This window comes from Oncorhynchus masou, chromosome 12 (genome assembly GCF_036934945.1).
Source record: "Oncorhynchus masou masou isolate Uvic2021 chromosome 12, UVic_Omas_1.1, whole genome shotgun sequence".
Taxonomy (NCBI): domain Eukaryota; kingdom Metazoa; phylum Chordata; class Actinopteri; order Salmoniformes; family Salmonidae; genus Oncorhynchus; species Oncorhynchus masou.
In genome coordinates this window covers 19,685,548-19,701,602 of record NC_088223.1, presented here as the reverse complement: position 1 = coordinate 19,701,602, position 16,055 = coordinate 19,685,548, and the positions used below count along the sequence as shown (strand labels likewise).

Here is a 16,055-nt window from a genome sequence, read left to right as displayed (position 1 = left end):
ATCCAGAGCGACTTAAGTGGGAGAACTTGCACAATTGGTGGCTGACTAAATACTTTTTTGCCCCACTGTACATTGTCTCAGAGTAGTGAGTTGGTGGTCTGTTGATATCCCTCTGGTGGTGTGGGTGCTGTGCTTTGGCAAAGTGGGTGGGGTTACAGTGCATTCTGAAAGTATTCAGACCACTTGACATTTTCCACATTTTGTTAAGTTACAGCCTTATACTTAAATGTATTAAATAATTTCCCCCCCCTCAATCTACTCACAATACCCCATAATGACAAAGCAAAAACAGGTTTTAGAAATGTTTGCAAATGTATAAAAAAAACTACTGAAAATCACATTTACATAAGTTTCAGACCCTTTACTCAGTACTTTGTTGAAGCACCTTTGGCAGAGATTACAGCCTTGAATCTTCTTGGATATGACGCTACAAGCTTGGCACACCTCTATTTGGAGAGTTTCTCCCATTCTTCTCTGCAGATTCTCTCAAGCTCTGTCAGGTTGGATGGGGAGCGTCGCTGCACAGCTATTTTCAAGTCTCTCCAGAGATGTTCGATCGGCTTCAAGTCCGGGCTCTGGCTGGGCCACTCAAGGACAATCAGAGACTTGTCCGAAGCCAGTCCTGCGTTGTCTTGACTGTGTGCTTAGGGTCGTTGTCCTGTTGGAAGTTGAACCTTCACCCCAGTCTGAGGTCTTGAGTGCTCTGGAGCAGGTTTTCATCACGGATCTCTGTACTTTGCTCCGTTCATCTTTGCTTCGATCCTGACTAGTTTCCCAGTCCCTGCTGCTGAAAAACATCCACACAGCATGATGCTGACACCACCATTCTTCACCGTAGGGATGGTGCCAGTTTCCTCCATATGTGATGTTTGGAATTCAGGCCAAAGAGTTCATTATTGGTTTCATCAGACCAGAAAATCTTGTTTCTCATGGTCTGAGAGTCCTTTAGGTGCCTTTTGGCAACTCCAAGCGGGCTGTCATGTGCTTTTTTACTGAGGAGTAGCTTCCGTCTGGCCACTCTACCATAAATGCCTGGTTGGTGGAGTCCTGTAGAGATGCTTGTCCTTCTGGAAGGTTCTCCCATCTCCACAGAGGAACTCTGGAGCTCTGTCAGAGTGACCATTGGGTACTTGGTCACCTACCTGACCAAGGTCCTTCTCCCCCCCACTTGCTCAGTTTGGCCGCCAGCTCTTGGAAGAATCTTGGTGGTTCCAAATGTCTTCCGTTTAAGTATAACGGAGGCCATTGTGTTCTTGGGGAACTTCAATGTTTCAGAAATGTTTTGGTACCCTTCACCAGATCTGTGCCTCAACATAATCCGGTCTCGGAGCTCTACGGACAATTCCTTCGTTCTCATGGCTTGGTTTCTGCTTTGACATGCACTGTCAACTGTGCCTTTCCAAATCATGTCCAATCAATTTAATTTAACGACAGCTGGATTCCAGTTAAGTTGTAGAAACATCTCAATGATGATCAATGGAAACAGGATGCTTCTGAGCTCAATTTACAGTCTCATAGCAAAGGATGTGAATAAGGTATATTTTTATTTAATATATTTGCAAAAAAATCTAAATCTGTTTTCACTGTGTAGATGAGAATTTTAGAAAAGACTGTAACGTAACACAATGTGGATGAAGTCAAGTGGTCTGAATACTTTCCAAATGCGCTGTATATCCTGCCTGGTTGGTCCTGTCTGGGGGTATTGTCAGACAGGGCCACATTGTTGTTTTCTCTTTGGGGTTTTAGGCTGGGTTTCTGTATAAGCACTTTGACATCTGCTGATGTAAAAAGGGCTTTATAAATACGTTTGATTGATAATCAGGACACGTTAGCACCAGGTGGGGCTATTGTATAGACCTGACCAATCTTGATCGGATGACGAAAACCATAAAGGTCTAAGCGGATCTAGAGGAGCAACGTTTTCTCCATCTAGTGCAGGGTTCCACATAGGCGCCCCCAGGGTCATTTTATACAAAATCATTTTCGTTGGACATGTATAAAGAGTCATATGTGATCATATCCCAATGTAAATCAAGGTTTGAAATGATTCTTTTTTTTGTTGTCAAACACTATATCTGTTTGGGTTTCATGCGGTCAATTTGCAGTGTACAAATTATAATGTTCCAGCTGCTCAAGAAAAAAATAGATGGCTGAACGAAATTGAGGACCCCTGATCTGTTGGTTCCTAGCTGGAAAACCTGTGCCTCTGCATTAGTGATATCACACTTGCAAGAAAATAAGAAAATAAACATGATAAATGAAATGCAAAAAATATGAAGTTATATCATAATGCTAATTGTTTAATTTGTGATACATTGTACATTTTTCCATGTTTTTTTCCATGATAATTTAATTGGAAACATTAATAGTCAATATGTCCATATCATACAATCATATTTACATTTAAATGCATATGTGTGCATGGATTTATATTATGTAGCAGATACATTAAATAAAAATGGCTAAATTACAAAATGACCATTAAATTAAGGTCAAAATTAACAGATAGACATACACATGTCATTAGGCGAGCGTTACTCTTTGGCCGGGTTTGAACGTCACTGTGCTCTGAGACTTTCCTTCTCCCGAAGCTCCAAAGGACTCATACCTGATGAGACAGAAAACAACCAGGCTGGAAAGAAAAACTCTTTACACCAGGGATGGGAAACTTTGATGGGGGAGCTGGCCACCAAAAACAGAACTCATCATGAGAGGCTGCGGGGGCTGGTGGGTATGCATATATATTTGGTGTTTTGATTTCCTGAGAAATTGATCGATGTACTGCAGTACTACTCACAGGTCAGTGTACCTCCTCCAGTCCTGCTTGCTGAGGGAGGCTCTGGTGGCATTCAGGGCTGAGGTGAGGTGGGCCTGACACAGGAGTAGACCTGTCCTGATGGGGCCACTCTGGACCGGGACACTGTCCTCCTGCACAGACAAACACCTCCTACAGTTACTAGTGCTTTGAGATGAATGTATGAAAAGTGCTTTATAAACAGAGTTACTATTCTAGATAAAGTACTGACAGTAGCTCGTCTGTAGTTGCTCTTGATGTTGCTGATTTCCAGACGGAGGCGGTCTAGCTGCTCATGGCTGAGCTCCTCGTAGCCATCCTGTAGAGAGGACATATAGGCCGGGGGGTGGGAGAAGCCAGGGTCTCTGACCGACGCACCGGTCAGGTCATTAGAGTTGGGCCCCGAGACACCCTGGGAGTTCTAGGGGGACAGACAAAGGGAGGGTGAGGACACAACTGCTAGATGGAGTTCTCCACATAAAGAAGTACATGTCATTTAAAAAGATTAGCTAATGTTGCTAATAACTTGTAGGTCTATAAGGGGTAACACTTCATTTGGATAGTCCAAAGAAGATGGTTTGTAGATGTTCAATAACTGTCAACAACATTTCAACTAACTATCCACTAACCCTTATTGTTAGCGAGCAGTTGCTTAGATAGTCCCATATAGATCTATGGATGGTGATACTATCCAAAAAAAAGTGTTACCTTACACGGTTCTTTCCATATTACACTATTCTCATCCCACTAGTTCCCTTTCCATGACACTATGTGATTGATTGGACAATCAATCATAATATTGTGTCCCAAATGGCACCCTATGCCCAATATCATGCACTACTTTTGACTAGTACCCTATGGCCCCATAGGACCCTGTTTAAAATGTACTTCACTACATAAGAGAAAAAGGTGCTGTTTGGGACGCAGACCATCATCTCACCAGTCCTGAGGGGGAAGTGTTGCCCAGCTCGGACTCAAAGGAGCTGCCGAAGTACAGCCTCCAGATGTTACCACGGGGGTCCTCAGGGGGGACGTCGCTGAGGTCCAGCAGCACCATGGAGTGGTCCAGCCCGCACCCTCTCTCCCCTTCCCCAGTTGAGTCATCAGACCCACTGCTGTGGTTCAGAAAGATCATGGAGGACAGGCTTATGTCGCTGTCCGAACCCGACCCCAGGTCCTAGAGGGAGAGAGGGAGGAGAGGTTTACTGGTCCTGGAGGGAGAGAGGGATAGAGAGGAGAGGTTTACTGGTTCTGGAGGGAGAGAGGGATAGAGAGGAGAGGTTTACTGGTTCTGGAGGGAGAGAGGGATAGAGAGGAGAGGTTTACTGGTTCTGGAGGGAGAGAGAGGAGAGGTTTACTGGTCCTGGAGGGAGAGAGAGAGAGGAGAGGTTTACTGGTTCTGGAGGGAGAGAGGGATAGAGAGGAGAGGTTTACTGGTTCTGGAGGGAGAGAGAGGAGAGGTTTACTGGTCCTGGAGGGAGAGAGAGAGAGGAGAGGTTTACTGGTTCTGGAGGGAGAGAGAGGAGAGGTTTACTGGTCCTGGAGGGAGAGAGGGAGGAGAGGTTTACTGGTCCTGGAGGGAGAGAGGGATAGAGAGGAGAGGTTTACTGGTTCTGGAGGGAGAGAGATGAGAGGTTTACTGGTTCTGGAGGGAGAGAGGGAGGAGAGGTTTACTGGTCCTGGAGGGAGAGAGGGATAGAGAGGAGAGGTTTACTGGTCCTGGAGGGAGAGAGGGAGGAGAGGTTTACTGGTCCTGGAGGGAGAGAGGGATAGAGAGGAGAGGTTTACTGGTCCTGGAGGGAGAGAGATGAGAGGTTTACTGGTCCTGAAGGGAGAGAGATGAGAGGTTTACTGGTCCTGAAGGGAGAGAGATGAGAGGTTTACTGGTCCTGGAGGGAGAGAGATGAGAGGTTTACTGGTTCTGGAGGGAGAGAGGGATAGAGAGGAGAGGTTTACTGGTCCTGGAGGGAGAGAGGGATAGAGAGGAGAGGTTTACTGGTTCTGGAGGGATAGAGAGGAGAGGTTTACTGGTTCTGGAGGGAGAAAGGGATAGAGAGGAGAGGTTTACTGGTTCTGGAGGGAGAGAGGGATAGAGAGGAGAGGTTTACTGGTTCTGGAGGGAGAGAGATGAGAGGTTTACTGGTTCTGGAGGGAGAGAGGGATAGAGAGTAGAGGTTTACTGGTCCTGGAGGGAGAGAGGGATAGAGAGGAGAGGTTTACTGGTTCTGGAGGGAGAGAGATGAGAAGTTTACTGGTTCTGGAGGGATAGAGATGAGAAGTTTACTGGTCCTGGAGGGAGAGAGGGAGGGAGGAGAGGTTTACTGGTCCTGGAGGGAGAGAGGGATAGAGAGGAGAGGTTTACTGGTTCTGGAGGGAGAGAGATGAGAAGTTTACTGGTCCTGGAGGGAGAGAGGGATAGAGAGGAGAGGTTTACTGGTTCTGGAGGGAGAGAGGGATAGAGAGGAGAGGTTTACTGGTTCTGGAGGGAGAGAGAGAGAGGAGAGGTTTACTGGTCCTGGAGGGAGAGAGGGATAGAGAGGAGAGGTTTACTGGTTCTGGAGGGAGAGAGGGAGGGAGGAGAGGTTTACTGGTCCTGGAGGGAGAGAGGGATAGAGATGAGAGGTTTACTGGTTCTGGAGGGAGAGAGAGGAGAGGTTTACTGGTCCTGGAGGGAGAGAGGGATAGAGAGGAGAGGTTTACTGGTTCTGGAGGGATAGAGAGGAGAGGTTTACTGGTTCTGGAGGGAGAGAGAGGAGAGGTTTGACTACTGGATGTTCTTATAGGCACTTTAGTATTGCCAGTGTAACAGTATAACTTCCGTCCCTCTCCTCGCTCCTACCTGGGCTTGAACCAGGAACACAATGACAACAGCCACCCTCGAAGCAGCGTTACCCATGCAGTGCAAGGGGAACAACCACTCCAAGTCTCAGAACGAGTGACGTTTGAAACGCTATTAGCGCGCACCCCACTAACTAGCTAGCCATTTCACATCGGTTACACCAGCCTAATCTCGGGAGTTGATAGGCCTGAAGTCATAAACAGCGTAATGCTTGAAGCACAGCGAAGAGCTGCTGGCAAAATGCACAAAAGTGCTGTTTGATTGAATGCTTACGAGCCTGCTGCTGCCTACCATCGCTCAGTCAGACTGCTCTATCAAATCATAGACTTAGTTATAACATAATAACATACAGAAATACGAGCTTTAGGTCGAATCCGGAAACTATCATCTCGAAAACAAGACGTTTATTCTTTCAGTGAAATACGGAACCGTTCGGTATTTTATCTCCCTGGTGGCATCCCTAAGTCTAAATATTGATGTTACATTGCACAACCTTCAATGTTATGTCATTATTACGTAACATTCTGGCAAATTAGGCGGCCCAAACTGTTGCATATACACTGACTCTGCGTGCAATGAACGCAAGAGAAGTGACACAATTTCACCTGGTTAATATTGCCTGCTAACCTGGATATATTTTAGCTAAATATGCAGGTTTAAAAATATATACATCTGTGTATTGATTTTAAGAAAGGCATTGATGTTTATGGTTAGGTACACGTTGGAGCAACGATACACACCACATTGATTATATGCAATGCAGGACACGCTAGATAAACTAGTAATTTCATCAACCATGTGTAGTTAACTAGTGATTATGATTGATTGATTGTTTTTATAAGATAAGTTTAATGCTAGCTAGAAACTTACCTTGGCTTACTGCATTCGCGTAACAGGCAGACTCCTCGTGGAGTGCAATGAGAGGCAGGTGGTTAGAGCGTTGGACTAGTTAACCGTAAGGTTGCAAGATTGAATCCTGGAACTGACAAGGTAAAAATCTGTCGTTCTGCCCCTGAACAAGGCAGTTAACCCACTGTTCCTAGGCCGTCATTGAAAATAAGAATGTGTTCTTAACTGACTTGCCTAGTTAAAAAAAGATTAAAAATAAATACAAATCGGCCAAATCCGTGTCCAAAAATACCAATTTCCAATTGTTATTAAAACTTGAAATCATCCCTAATTAAATCGGCCATTCCGATTAATCGGTCGACCTCTGACTTGAATACTTTTCAAATGCACTGTATAGGAGTACGGGCTCATTGTAATGTCTGGGATGGACTGAATGGAATGGTATCAAACATATGGGTACCATGTTTGACTCCATTCCAGCCATTACAAGGAGCACGTCCTCCTATAGCTCCTCCCACCAGCCTCCACTGCCAGAAACCTCAAAAGATTATTGGTCCTTCACAGTGAGCCCAGCAGATCTTTCTGTTGGTTACTTTTACAGATCCATTTAGCTGTACCATTCATTAAAACTAAAATTAATAATTAAAATGAATTACCCTGTTAACCTTTTAGGGCAGGCGGAACCCCTCGACAACATTGTTAATAAACCCATCGTGTCCGATTTCAAAAATGCTTTACAGCGAAAGACAACATATGATTATGTTAGGTCAGAGTTAAGTCACAAAAACACACACAGCCATTTTCCAGCCAAAGAGAGGAGTCACAAAAATCAGAAATATAGATAAAATGAATCACTAACCTTTGATGATCTTCCTCATAGGACATTATGTTACACAATACATGTATGTTTTGTTCAATAATGTGCATATTTATATCCAAAAATCTCAGTTTACATTGGCACGTTACGTGCAGTAATGTTTTGATTCCAAAACATCCAGTGATTTTGCAGAAATACTCATAATAAACATTGATAAAAAATACAACTGTTATTCACAGAATTAAAGATAGACTTCTCCTTAATGTAACCTCTGTGTCAGATTTATGGAAAAAGGACAATCTGAAAACGGCGCTCAGAACCCAAAACAGCTAGAGGAATATCAGCCATTTTGGAGTCAACAAAGTTAGAAATGACCTTTGATGATCTTCTTCAGAAGGCACTCCCAGGAATCCCACTTCGACAATAAATGACTGATTTGTTCCATAAAGTCCATCATTTATGTCCAAATAGCCACTTATTGTTAGTGTCTTCATGAGGCGCAGGCACTTCGTCCAGGCAAAAACTCAAAGTTTTGTTACAGTCCTTTAGAAACATGTCAAACGATGTATGGAATCAATCTTTAGGATGTTTTTAACATAAAACATCAATAATGTTCCAACCAGAGAATTCCTTTGTCTGAAGAAAAGCACTGGAACGAGAGGTAACTCTGTCGGGAGCGCGCGTCATGAGACCAAGGCTCTCTGCCAGACCACAGACTCAAAGAGGTCTCATGAGCCCCTCCTGAATAGTAGAATCCTCAAACCAGTTTCTAAAGACGGTTGACATCTAGTGGAAGCCCTAGGAAGAGCAACCTCATCCATATCTCAATGTGTATTCGGTAGGGCAAGCTTTGAAAAACTACAAACCTCAGATGTCCCACTTCTTGGTTGGATTTTTCTCAGGTTTTCACCTGCCATATGAGTTATGTTATATATATATCAATATAAATAAATATTAATATTAATATTAGCATCTGGGACAGAGTAGGAGGCAGTTCACTCTGGGCACACTATTCATCCAAAAGTGAAAATGCTGCCCCCTATCCCAAAAAGGTTAATGACATAAATCCATGTAGTTCTACTATTAAATCCATAGTCCTCTCTACTGAAGCTAATGTATTAGAACCAATAGCTGACTGAATATCATACATTGCTGTATTGCATCTCTACCAATAGACCCGCAGCGCCCCCTGGTGGCAGAATGACTCACATGCAGCAGGCTGGGCCCCAGGCTGCTGTGGATGGCCTCAAGCTGGGCATTGTACAGCAGGGCCTTCAGGTCAGCGCCAGTGAACGTGTCTGTGGCCCCGGCCATCTGCTCCAGGTCCACATCGTCAGCCAGGGGAACCGAGTGGCTCAGAGCCCTCAGGATCTCTACACGCGCCTCCTGGGGGGAGGGGGGGGGGGAAATCGGGTTAAATACAACATACAATCACTCAAAAGTCTGCGTCCCATATTACAAGCTATTCCAAACATGGTGCACTAGTGTATCATTGGCCCTATATAGGACTGAGTGTGGTCAGGAGGGGGACAGTAGAGACTATATAGGACTGAGTGTGGTCAGGAAGGGGACAGTAGAGACTATATAGGACTGAGTGTGGTCAGGAGGGGGACAGTAGAGACTATATAGGACTGAGTGTGGTCCAGACCTGGTCAGGAGGGGGACAGTAGAGACTATATAGGACTGAGTGTGGTCCAGACCTGGTCAGGAGGGGGACAGTAGAGACTATATAGGACTGAGTGTGGTGCAGACCTGGTCAGGAGGGGGACAGTAGAGACTATATAGGACTGAGTGTGGTCCAGACCTGGTCAGGAAGGGGACAGTAGAGACTATATAGGACTGAGTGTGGTCCAGACCTGGTCAGGAGGGGGACAGTAGAGAGACTTGTCCAGGCGGCCAGGCCTCAGCAGGGCAGGGTCTATCAAGTCTGGACGACTAGTGGCAGCCAGGACATACACACCTGGACGCAAGCACGCACGCACACACATACACACACATATACATACATACACACACAGAGAGGGAAACATAAGACAAGCAAACCGCTAAGCAAAAGGAACATTACTCACTAAAATGATAGTGCTGGTAAAATGACTGTACTGTTCATTTGTCTAAATATATACAAAATTAAAGTATATCATAAATCTAAATCAAGCCGACTAAGCAAAGCCTAATGGAATGGGCCAAAAGCTAGTAGGATGGATAGATCAAATCAAAGTTTATTTGTCATGTGCGCCGAATACAACAGGTGTAAACCTTAGAGTGAAATGCTTACTTACAGGCGCTAACCAATGGTGCCAAAAAAAGGTGTGTGTGTGTGTAGGTAAGTAAAGAAAGAAAACAACCGTAGAAATACGTTTGAAAAAAAGAGTAGCAAGGCTATATACAGACACCTGTTAGTCAGGCTTATTGAGGTAGTATGTACATGTAGGTATCGTTAAAGTGACTATGCACATATGATGAACAGAGTAGCAGAAGCATAAAAAGAGGGGTTGGCGGGTGGTGGGACACAATGCAGATAGCCCGGTTAGCCAGTGTTGCTTGCCTCAAAGCGAGCATAGAAGTGATTTAACTCGTCTGGTAGGCTCGTGTCACTGGGCAGCTCGCGGCTGTGCGTCCCTTTGTAGTCTGTAATAGTTTGCAAGCCCTGCAACATCCGACGAGCGTCAGAGCCGGTGTAGTATGATTCAATCTTACTCCTGTATTGACACTTTGCCTGTTTGATGGTTCATCAGAGGGCATAGCGGGATTTCTTGTTAGCGTCCGGGTTAGAGTCCCGCACCTTGAAAGCGGCAGCTCTACCCTTTAGCTCAGTGTGAATGGTGCCTGTAATCCATGGCTTCTGGTTGGGGTATGTACGTACAGTCACTGTGGGGACGACGTCCGCAATCCACTTATTGATAAAGCCAGTGACTGGTGTGGTGTACTCCTCAATGTCATCGGAAGAATCCCGGAACATGTTCCAGTCTGTGATAGTAAAACAGTCCTGTAGTTTAGCATCTGCTTTGTCTGACCACTTTTATAACAGACCGAGTCACTGGTGCTTCCTGCTTTAAATTTTGCTTGGAAGCAGGAATCAGGAGGAAAGAGTTGTGGTCGGACTTACCAAATGGAGGGCGAGGGAGAGCCATTGTACGCGTCTCTGTGTGTGGAGTACAGGTGATCTGTTTTCCCTCTGGTTGCACATTTAACATGTTGGTAGAGATGTGGAAGAACTGATTTAAGTTTCCCTGCATTAAAGTCTCCTGCCACTAGGAGCGCCGCCTCTGGGTGAGTGGTTTCCTGTTTGCTTATTTCAGCTGACTGAGTGTGGTCTTAGTGCCAGCATCTGTCTGTGGTGGTAAATAAACAGCCACGAAAAGTATAGCTGAGAACTCTCTAGGTCTGCAGTGTGGCCTGCAGTTTATCACAATATACTCTACTTCAGGTGAGCAAAATCTAGAGACTTCCTTTTATTTCGTGCACCAGCTGTTGTTTATAAATATGCACAGACCACCACCCCCCCTCATCTTACCGGAGTGTGCTGTTCTATCTTGCCGGTGCAGCGTATATCCCGCTAGCTGGATATCCATGTCGTCATTCAGCCACGATTCCGTGAAACATAAGATATTACCGTTTTTTTATGTCCCGTTGGTAGGATATTCGTGATCTTACCTCGTCTAGTTTATTGTCCAATGATTGCACGTTGGCGAGTAATATTTACGGTAATGGCAGCTATCCTAGTCTTCGGGTCCAGATGAGGCATCCGGCTCTTCGATCCTCTCCGTCACTTCCTCTTGCGAATAATTGGGATGTCTGCCCTGTGGGTTGTTCGGAGAAGATCGTGTGAGTCCTGCTTGCTGCTGCTGTTGTTGAAGAAATCTTTGTCTAGTCCGAGGTAGTGATCTCTGTCCTGATATCCAGAAGCTCTTTGTCTAATCCGAGGTGATTGATCACTGTCCTGATATCCAGAAGCTCTTTGTCTAATCCGAGGTGAGTGATCGCTGTCCTGATATCCAGAAACTCTTTGTCTAATCTGAGGTGAGGGATCGCTGTCCTGATATCCAGAAGCTCTTTGTCTAATCCGAGGTGAGTGATCGCTGTCCTGATATCCAGAAGCTCTTTGTCTAATCCGAGGTGAGTGATCGCTGTCCTGATATCCAGAAGCTCTTTGTCTATTCCGAGGTAGTGATCGCTGTCCTGATATCCAGAAGCTCTTTGTCTAGTCCGAGGTGAGTGATCGCTGTCCTGATATCCAGAAGCTCTTTGTCTAGTCCGAGGTAGTGATCACTGTCCTGATATCCAGAAGCTCTTTGTCTAGTCCGAGGTAGTGATCACTGTCCTGATATCCAGAAGCTCTTTGTCTAGTCCGAGGTAGTGATCTCTGTCCTGATATCCAGAAGCTCTTTGTCTAATCCGAGGTGACTGATCTCTGTCCTGATATCCAGAAGCTCTTTGTCTAGTCCGAGGTAGTGATCTCTGTCCTGATATCCAGAAGCTCTTTGTCTAGTCCGAGGTAGTGATCACTGTCCTGATATCCAGAAGCTCTTTGTCTAGTCCGAGGTAGTGATCACTGTCCTGATATCCAGAAGCTCTTTGTCTAGTCCGAGGTAGTGATCACTGTCCTGATATCCAGAAGCTCTTTGTCTAGTCCGAGGTAGTGATCTCTGTCCTGATATCCAGAAGCTCTTTTCTAGTCCGAGGTGACTGATCGCTGTCCTGATATCCAGAAGCTCTTTTCTGCCGTACGGTTGCATAAATACGGTTGCAGAAACATTATGTACAAAGAATTTACAAATATTGCGGGAAAAAACACATAATAGCACAATTGGTTAGGAGACTGTAAAACGGCGGCCATCTCCTCCGGCGCCATCTTGGAAATCGGGTACTAACCCTGTGTAGGGACTGGGATAGATAGGGTGCTAACCCTGGGTGCTGCGTCCCCTGTGTAGGGACTGGAATAGATAGGGTACTAACCCTGGGTGCTGCGTCCCCTGTGTAGGGACTGGAATAGATAGGGTGCTAACCCTGGGTGCTGCGTCCCATGTGTAGGGACTGGGATAGATAGGGTGCTAACCCTGGGTGCTGCGTCCCCTGTGTAGGGACTGGGATAGATAGGGTGCTAACCCTGGGTGCTGCGTCCCCTGTGTAGGGACTGGGATAGATAGGGTGCTAACCCTAGGTGATTCGTCCCCTGTGTAGGGACTGGGATAGATAGGGTGCTAACCCTGGGTGATTCGTCCCCTGTGTAGGGACTGGGATAGATAGGGTGCTAACCCTGGGTGCTGCGTCCCCTGTGTAGGGACTGGGATAGATAGGGTGCTAACTCTGGGTGATTCGTCCCCTGTGTAGGGACTGGGATAGATAGGGTGCTAACCCTGGGTGATGTGTCCCCTGTGTAGGGACTGGGATAGATAGGGTGCTAACCCTGGGTGATTCGTCCCCTGTGTAGGGACTGGGATAGATAGGGTGCTAACCCTGGGTGATTCGTCCCCTGTGTAGGGACTGGGATAGATAGGGTACCAACCCTGGGTGCTGCGTGCCCTGTTAATTTGTCTAAATATATAAAAAATGAAAGTATATCATAAAACTAAATCAAGCCGACTAAGCAAAGCCTAATGAAATGTATGTTAAACATATGACATCAGTGTCTGTTCTAGATGCCGCCCGCCTCTCTCCGTACCCTGTAGTCCCTCCACCCCATCCAGCTGGGTCAGTAGCTGGTTGACCACCCGATCAGTGACCCCGGTGTTGTCGTGACCCCTCCTGGGTGCCAAGGAGTCAAACTCATCAAAGAACAGGATGCAGGGCTTAGCAGCCTGGGCTCTGCAGGGGAACAGAAACACATAGTATAGGTTAACACTACACCAGCACAGTTTGTAGCTATGGTTACAATATTGTGTAGCAGAGTGCACACACCTCTGGAAGACGTCTCTGACAGCCTGCTCACTGGCTCCAATGTACTTGCTGAGGAGTTCGGGACCCTGAAAACAGTATTAAAAACACACTCATATGCGACTCAATGAAACCATGCAATGATAAGTTCCCAGTGTTAACGCTCACCATGTATTCTTGTATTAGAACGTATTTCAATCAATCAAATGTATTTCTAAAGCCCTTTTTATATCAGCAGATCTCTCAAAGTGCTATACAGAAACCTGGCCTTTAAGCATTCATATATCTAGTCACCGATACTGGGGCTGTGAACACAAATGGCACCCTATTCCCTACATAGTGCACTACTACCCTATGGTCCCTGGTCAAAGTAGTGCACTATATAGGCAATAGGGTGCGATTTGAGACGGGTCCTGGTACATTTCAAACCCACCTTGATACTGATGAAGTTCATCCCACTCTCCTTGGCCACGGCACCAGCCAGCAGGGTTTTCCCAGTGCCTGGAGCGCCGTACAGCAGAAGTCCTGAGCGCTGCCGGATGGGAAGGCTGGAGAAGAGCACCGGATACTGGAACATACAAAGACTGACATGAGTGGGAGATGGGCGACTATCCAATAACACACCAAGTACCTCATATCAAATTCTATAGGCAAACAGCTCCACCAAAGCTCTGAGACAAAGTTCTACAGCAACACCAATTAATGGATTCATCCAACCTGTCCTGTATACTGTATAACCTGGGTAAGTAATTGAAAAACATTTTTCTGGTACAATAACAACCTGGTCTTCCTGTGAGATTTGTACTGACCTGATCCCAGATCATAGTCACGCTCACTATAGGAGTTAGCAAGACAACACACACAGATCTGGGACCAGGCTAGTGATATTCACCTTGGCCGGTAGCAGGATGGTGTCCATGAGTAACTGGCGTACTTGATGCAGTCCCCCTACCCTCTCAAGGCCTGCACCACTGGGGCTCTGCAGCTGAGCCCCCCACAGAGTGGGAGGGGTGAAGCCCTTCAGAGCCTGCACAAAATCCCTCCACGACAGACACACTCCTGGGACGAGGAGAAGACACAGACAGAGTATACGACGTTACAATAAGAACAGCATAAGGACTGATTCTCATTTCAATGGACAACCAAGTACAGTACTCTATTACTGTAGTCATTGCATGTGATAACCATGTGTTGTTCATTTTGTCTTAGTGGTTTGTGATTGAAGTTGGGAGATGTGTGTTATGGTTTTGGTGTGACTGAAATATCTATAGCCTTTGTTTACTAATTCAAGGTCATCTTTAGGAATCGGAAGGATGCCACAAACAGAGATAGTTTTATATTTGGGCCAAAAGCTAGTAGGATAGATAGATCGGGTACTAACCCTGGGTGCTGTGTCCCCTGTGTAGGGAATGGGATAGATATGGTACTAACCATGGGTGCTGTGTCCCCTGTGTAGGGAATGGGATAGATAGGGTACTAACCCTGGGTGCTGTGTCCCCTGTGTAGGGAATGGGATAGATATGGTACTAACTTAGGGTGCTGTGTCCCCTGTGTAGGGAATGGGATAGATATGGTACTAACTTAGGGTGCTGTGTCCCCTGTGTAGGGAATGGGATAGATAGGGTACTAACCCTGGGTGCTGGGTCCCCTGTGTAGGGAATGGGATAGATATGGTACTAACCATGGGTGCTGTGTCCCCTGTGTAGGGAATGGGATAGATATGGTTCTAACCCTGGGTGCTGTGTCCCCTGTGTAGGGAATGGGATAGATATGGTACTAACCCTGGGTGCTGTGTCCCCTGTGTAGGGAATGGGATAGATAGGGTACTAACCCTGGGTGCTGTGTCCCCTGTGTAGGGAATGGGATAGATATGGTACTAACTTAGGGTGCTGTGTCCCCTGTGTAGGGAATGGGATAGATATGGTACTAACCCTGGGTGCTGTGTCCCCTGTGTAGGGAATGGGATAGATGTGGTACTAACCCTGGGTGCTGTGTCCCCTGTGTAGGGAATGGGATAGATAGGGTACTAACCCTGGGTGCTGTGTCCCCTGTGTAGGGAATGGGATAGATATGGTACTAACTTAGGGTGCTGTGTCCCCTGTGTAGGGAATGGGATTGATAGGGTACTAACCATGGGTGCTGTGTCCCCTGTGTAGGGAATGGGATAGATATGGTACTAACTTAGGGTGCTGTGTCCCCTGTGTAGGGAATGGGATTGATAGGGTACTAACCCTGGGTGCTGTGTCCCCTGTGTAGGGAATGGGATTGATAGGGTACTAACTTAGGGTGCTGTGTCCCCTGTGTAGGGAATGGGATTGATAGGGTACTAACCCTGGGTGCTGTGTCCCCTGTGTAGGGAATGGGATTGATAGGGTACTAACTTAGGGTGCTGTGTCCCCTGTGTAGGGAATGGGATTGATAGGGTACTAACCCTGGGTGCTGTGTCCCCTGTGTAGGGAATGGGATTGATAGGGTACTAACCCTGGGTGCTGTGTCCCCTGTGTAGGGAATGGAATTGATAGGGTACTAACCCTGGGTGCTGTGTCCCCTGTGTAGGGAATGGGATTGATAGGGTACTAACCCTGGGTGCTGTGTCCCCTGTGTAGGGAATGGGATAGATAGGGTACTAACCCTGGGCGTTGTGTCCCCTGTGTAGGGAATGGGATTGATAGGGTACTAACCCTGGGCGTTGTGTCCCCTGTGTAGGGAATGGGATAGATAGGGTACTAACCCTGGGCGTTGTGTCCCCTGTGTAGGGAATGGGATAGATAGGGTACTAACCCTGGGCGTTGTGTCCCCTGTGTAGGGAATGGGATTGATAGGGTACTAACCCTGGGCGTTGTGTCCCCTGTGTAGGGAATGGGGTTGATAGGGTACTAACC

General features: G+C 46.4%; 1 protein-coding gene across 1 annotated transcript in view; it reads right to left on the bottom strand.

Moving 5' to 3' along the window:
* Positions 1–2,279: 2,279 nt before the first annotated feature.
* pex1 (peroxisomal biogenesis factor 1) overlaps positions 2,280–16,055 on the bottom strand; it is a 31,364-nt gene continuing 17,588 nt past the window's right edge. The window contains exons 15-24 of the mRNA XM_064979841.1: positions 14,066–14,232; positions 13,607–13,741; positions 13,198–13,262; positions 12,962–13,104; positions 9,156–9,259; positions 8,509–8,685; positions 3,735–3,971; positions 3,027–3,215; positions 2,798–2,928; positions 2,280–2,608 (exon numbers count right to left, since the gene is read on the bottom strand). Coding sequence (XP_064835913.1) covers positions 2,524–2,608; positions 2,798–2,928; positions 3,027–3,215; positions 3,735–3,971; positions 8,509–8,685; positions 9,156–9,259; positions 12,962–13,104; positions 13,198–13,262; positions 13,607–13,741; positions 14,066–14,232 — 1,433 coding nt within the window. The 3' untranslated portion in view covers positions 2,280–2,523. The remainder of the gene's footprint in view (positions 2,609–2,797; positions 2,929–3,026; positions 3,216–3,734; positions 3,972–8,508; positions 8,686–9,155; positions 9,260–12,961; positions 13,105–13,197; positions 13,263–13,606; positions 13,742–14,065; positions 14,233–16,055) is intronic.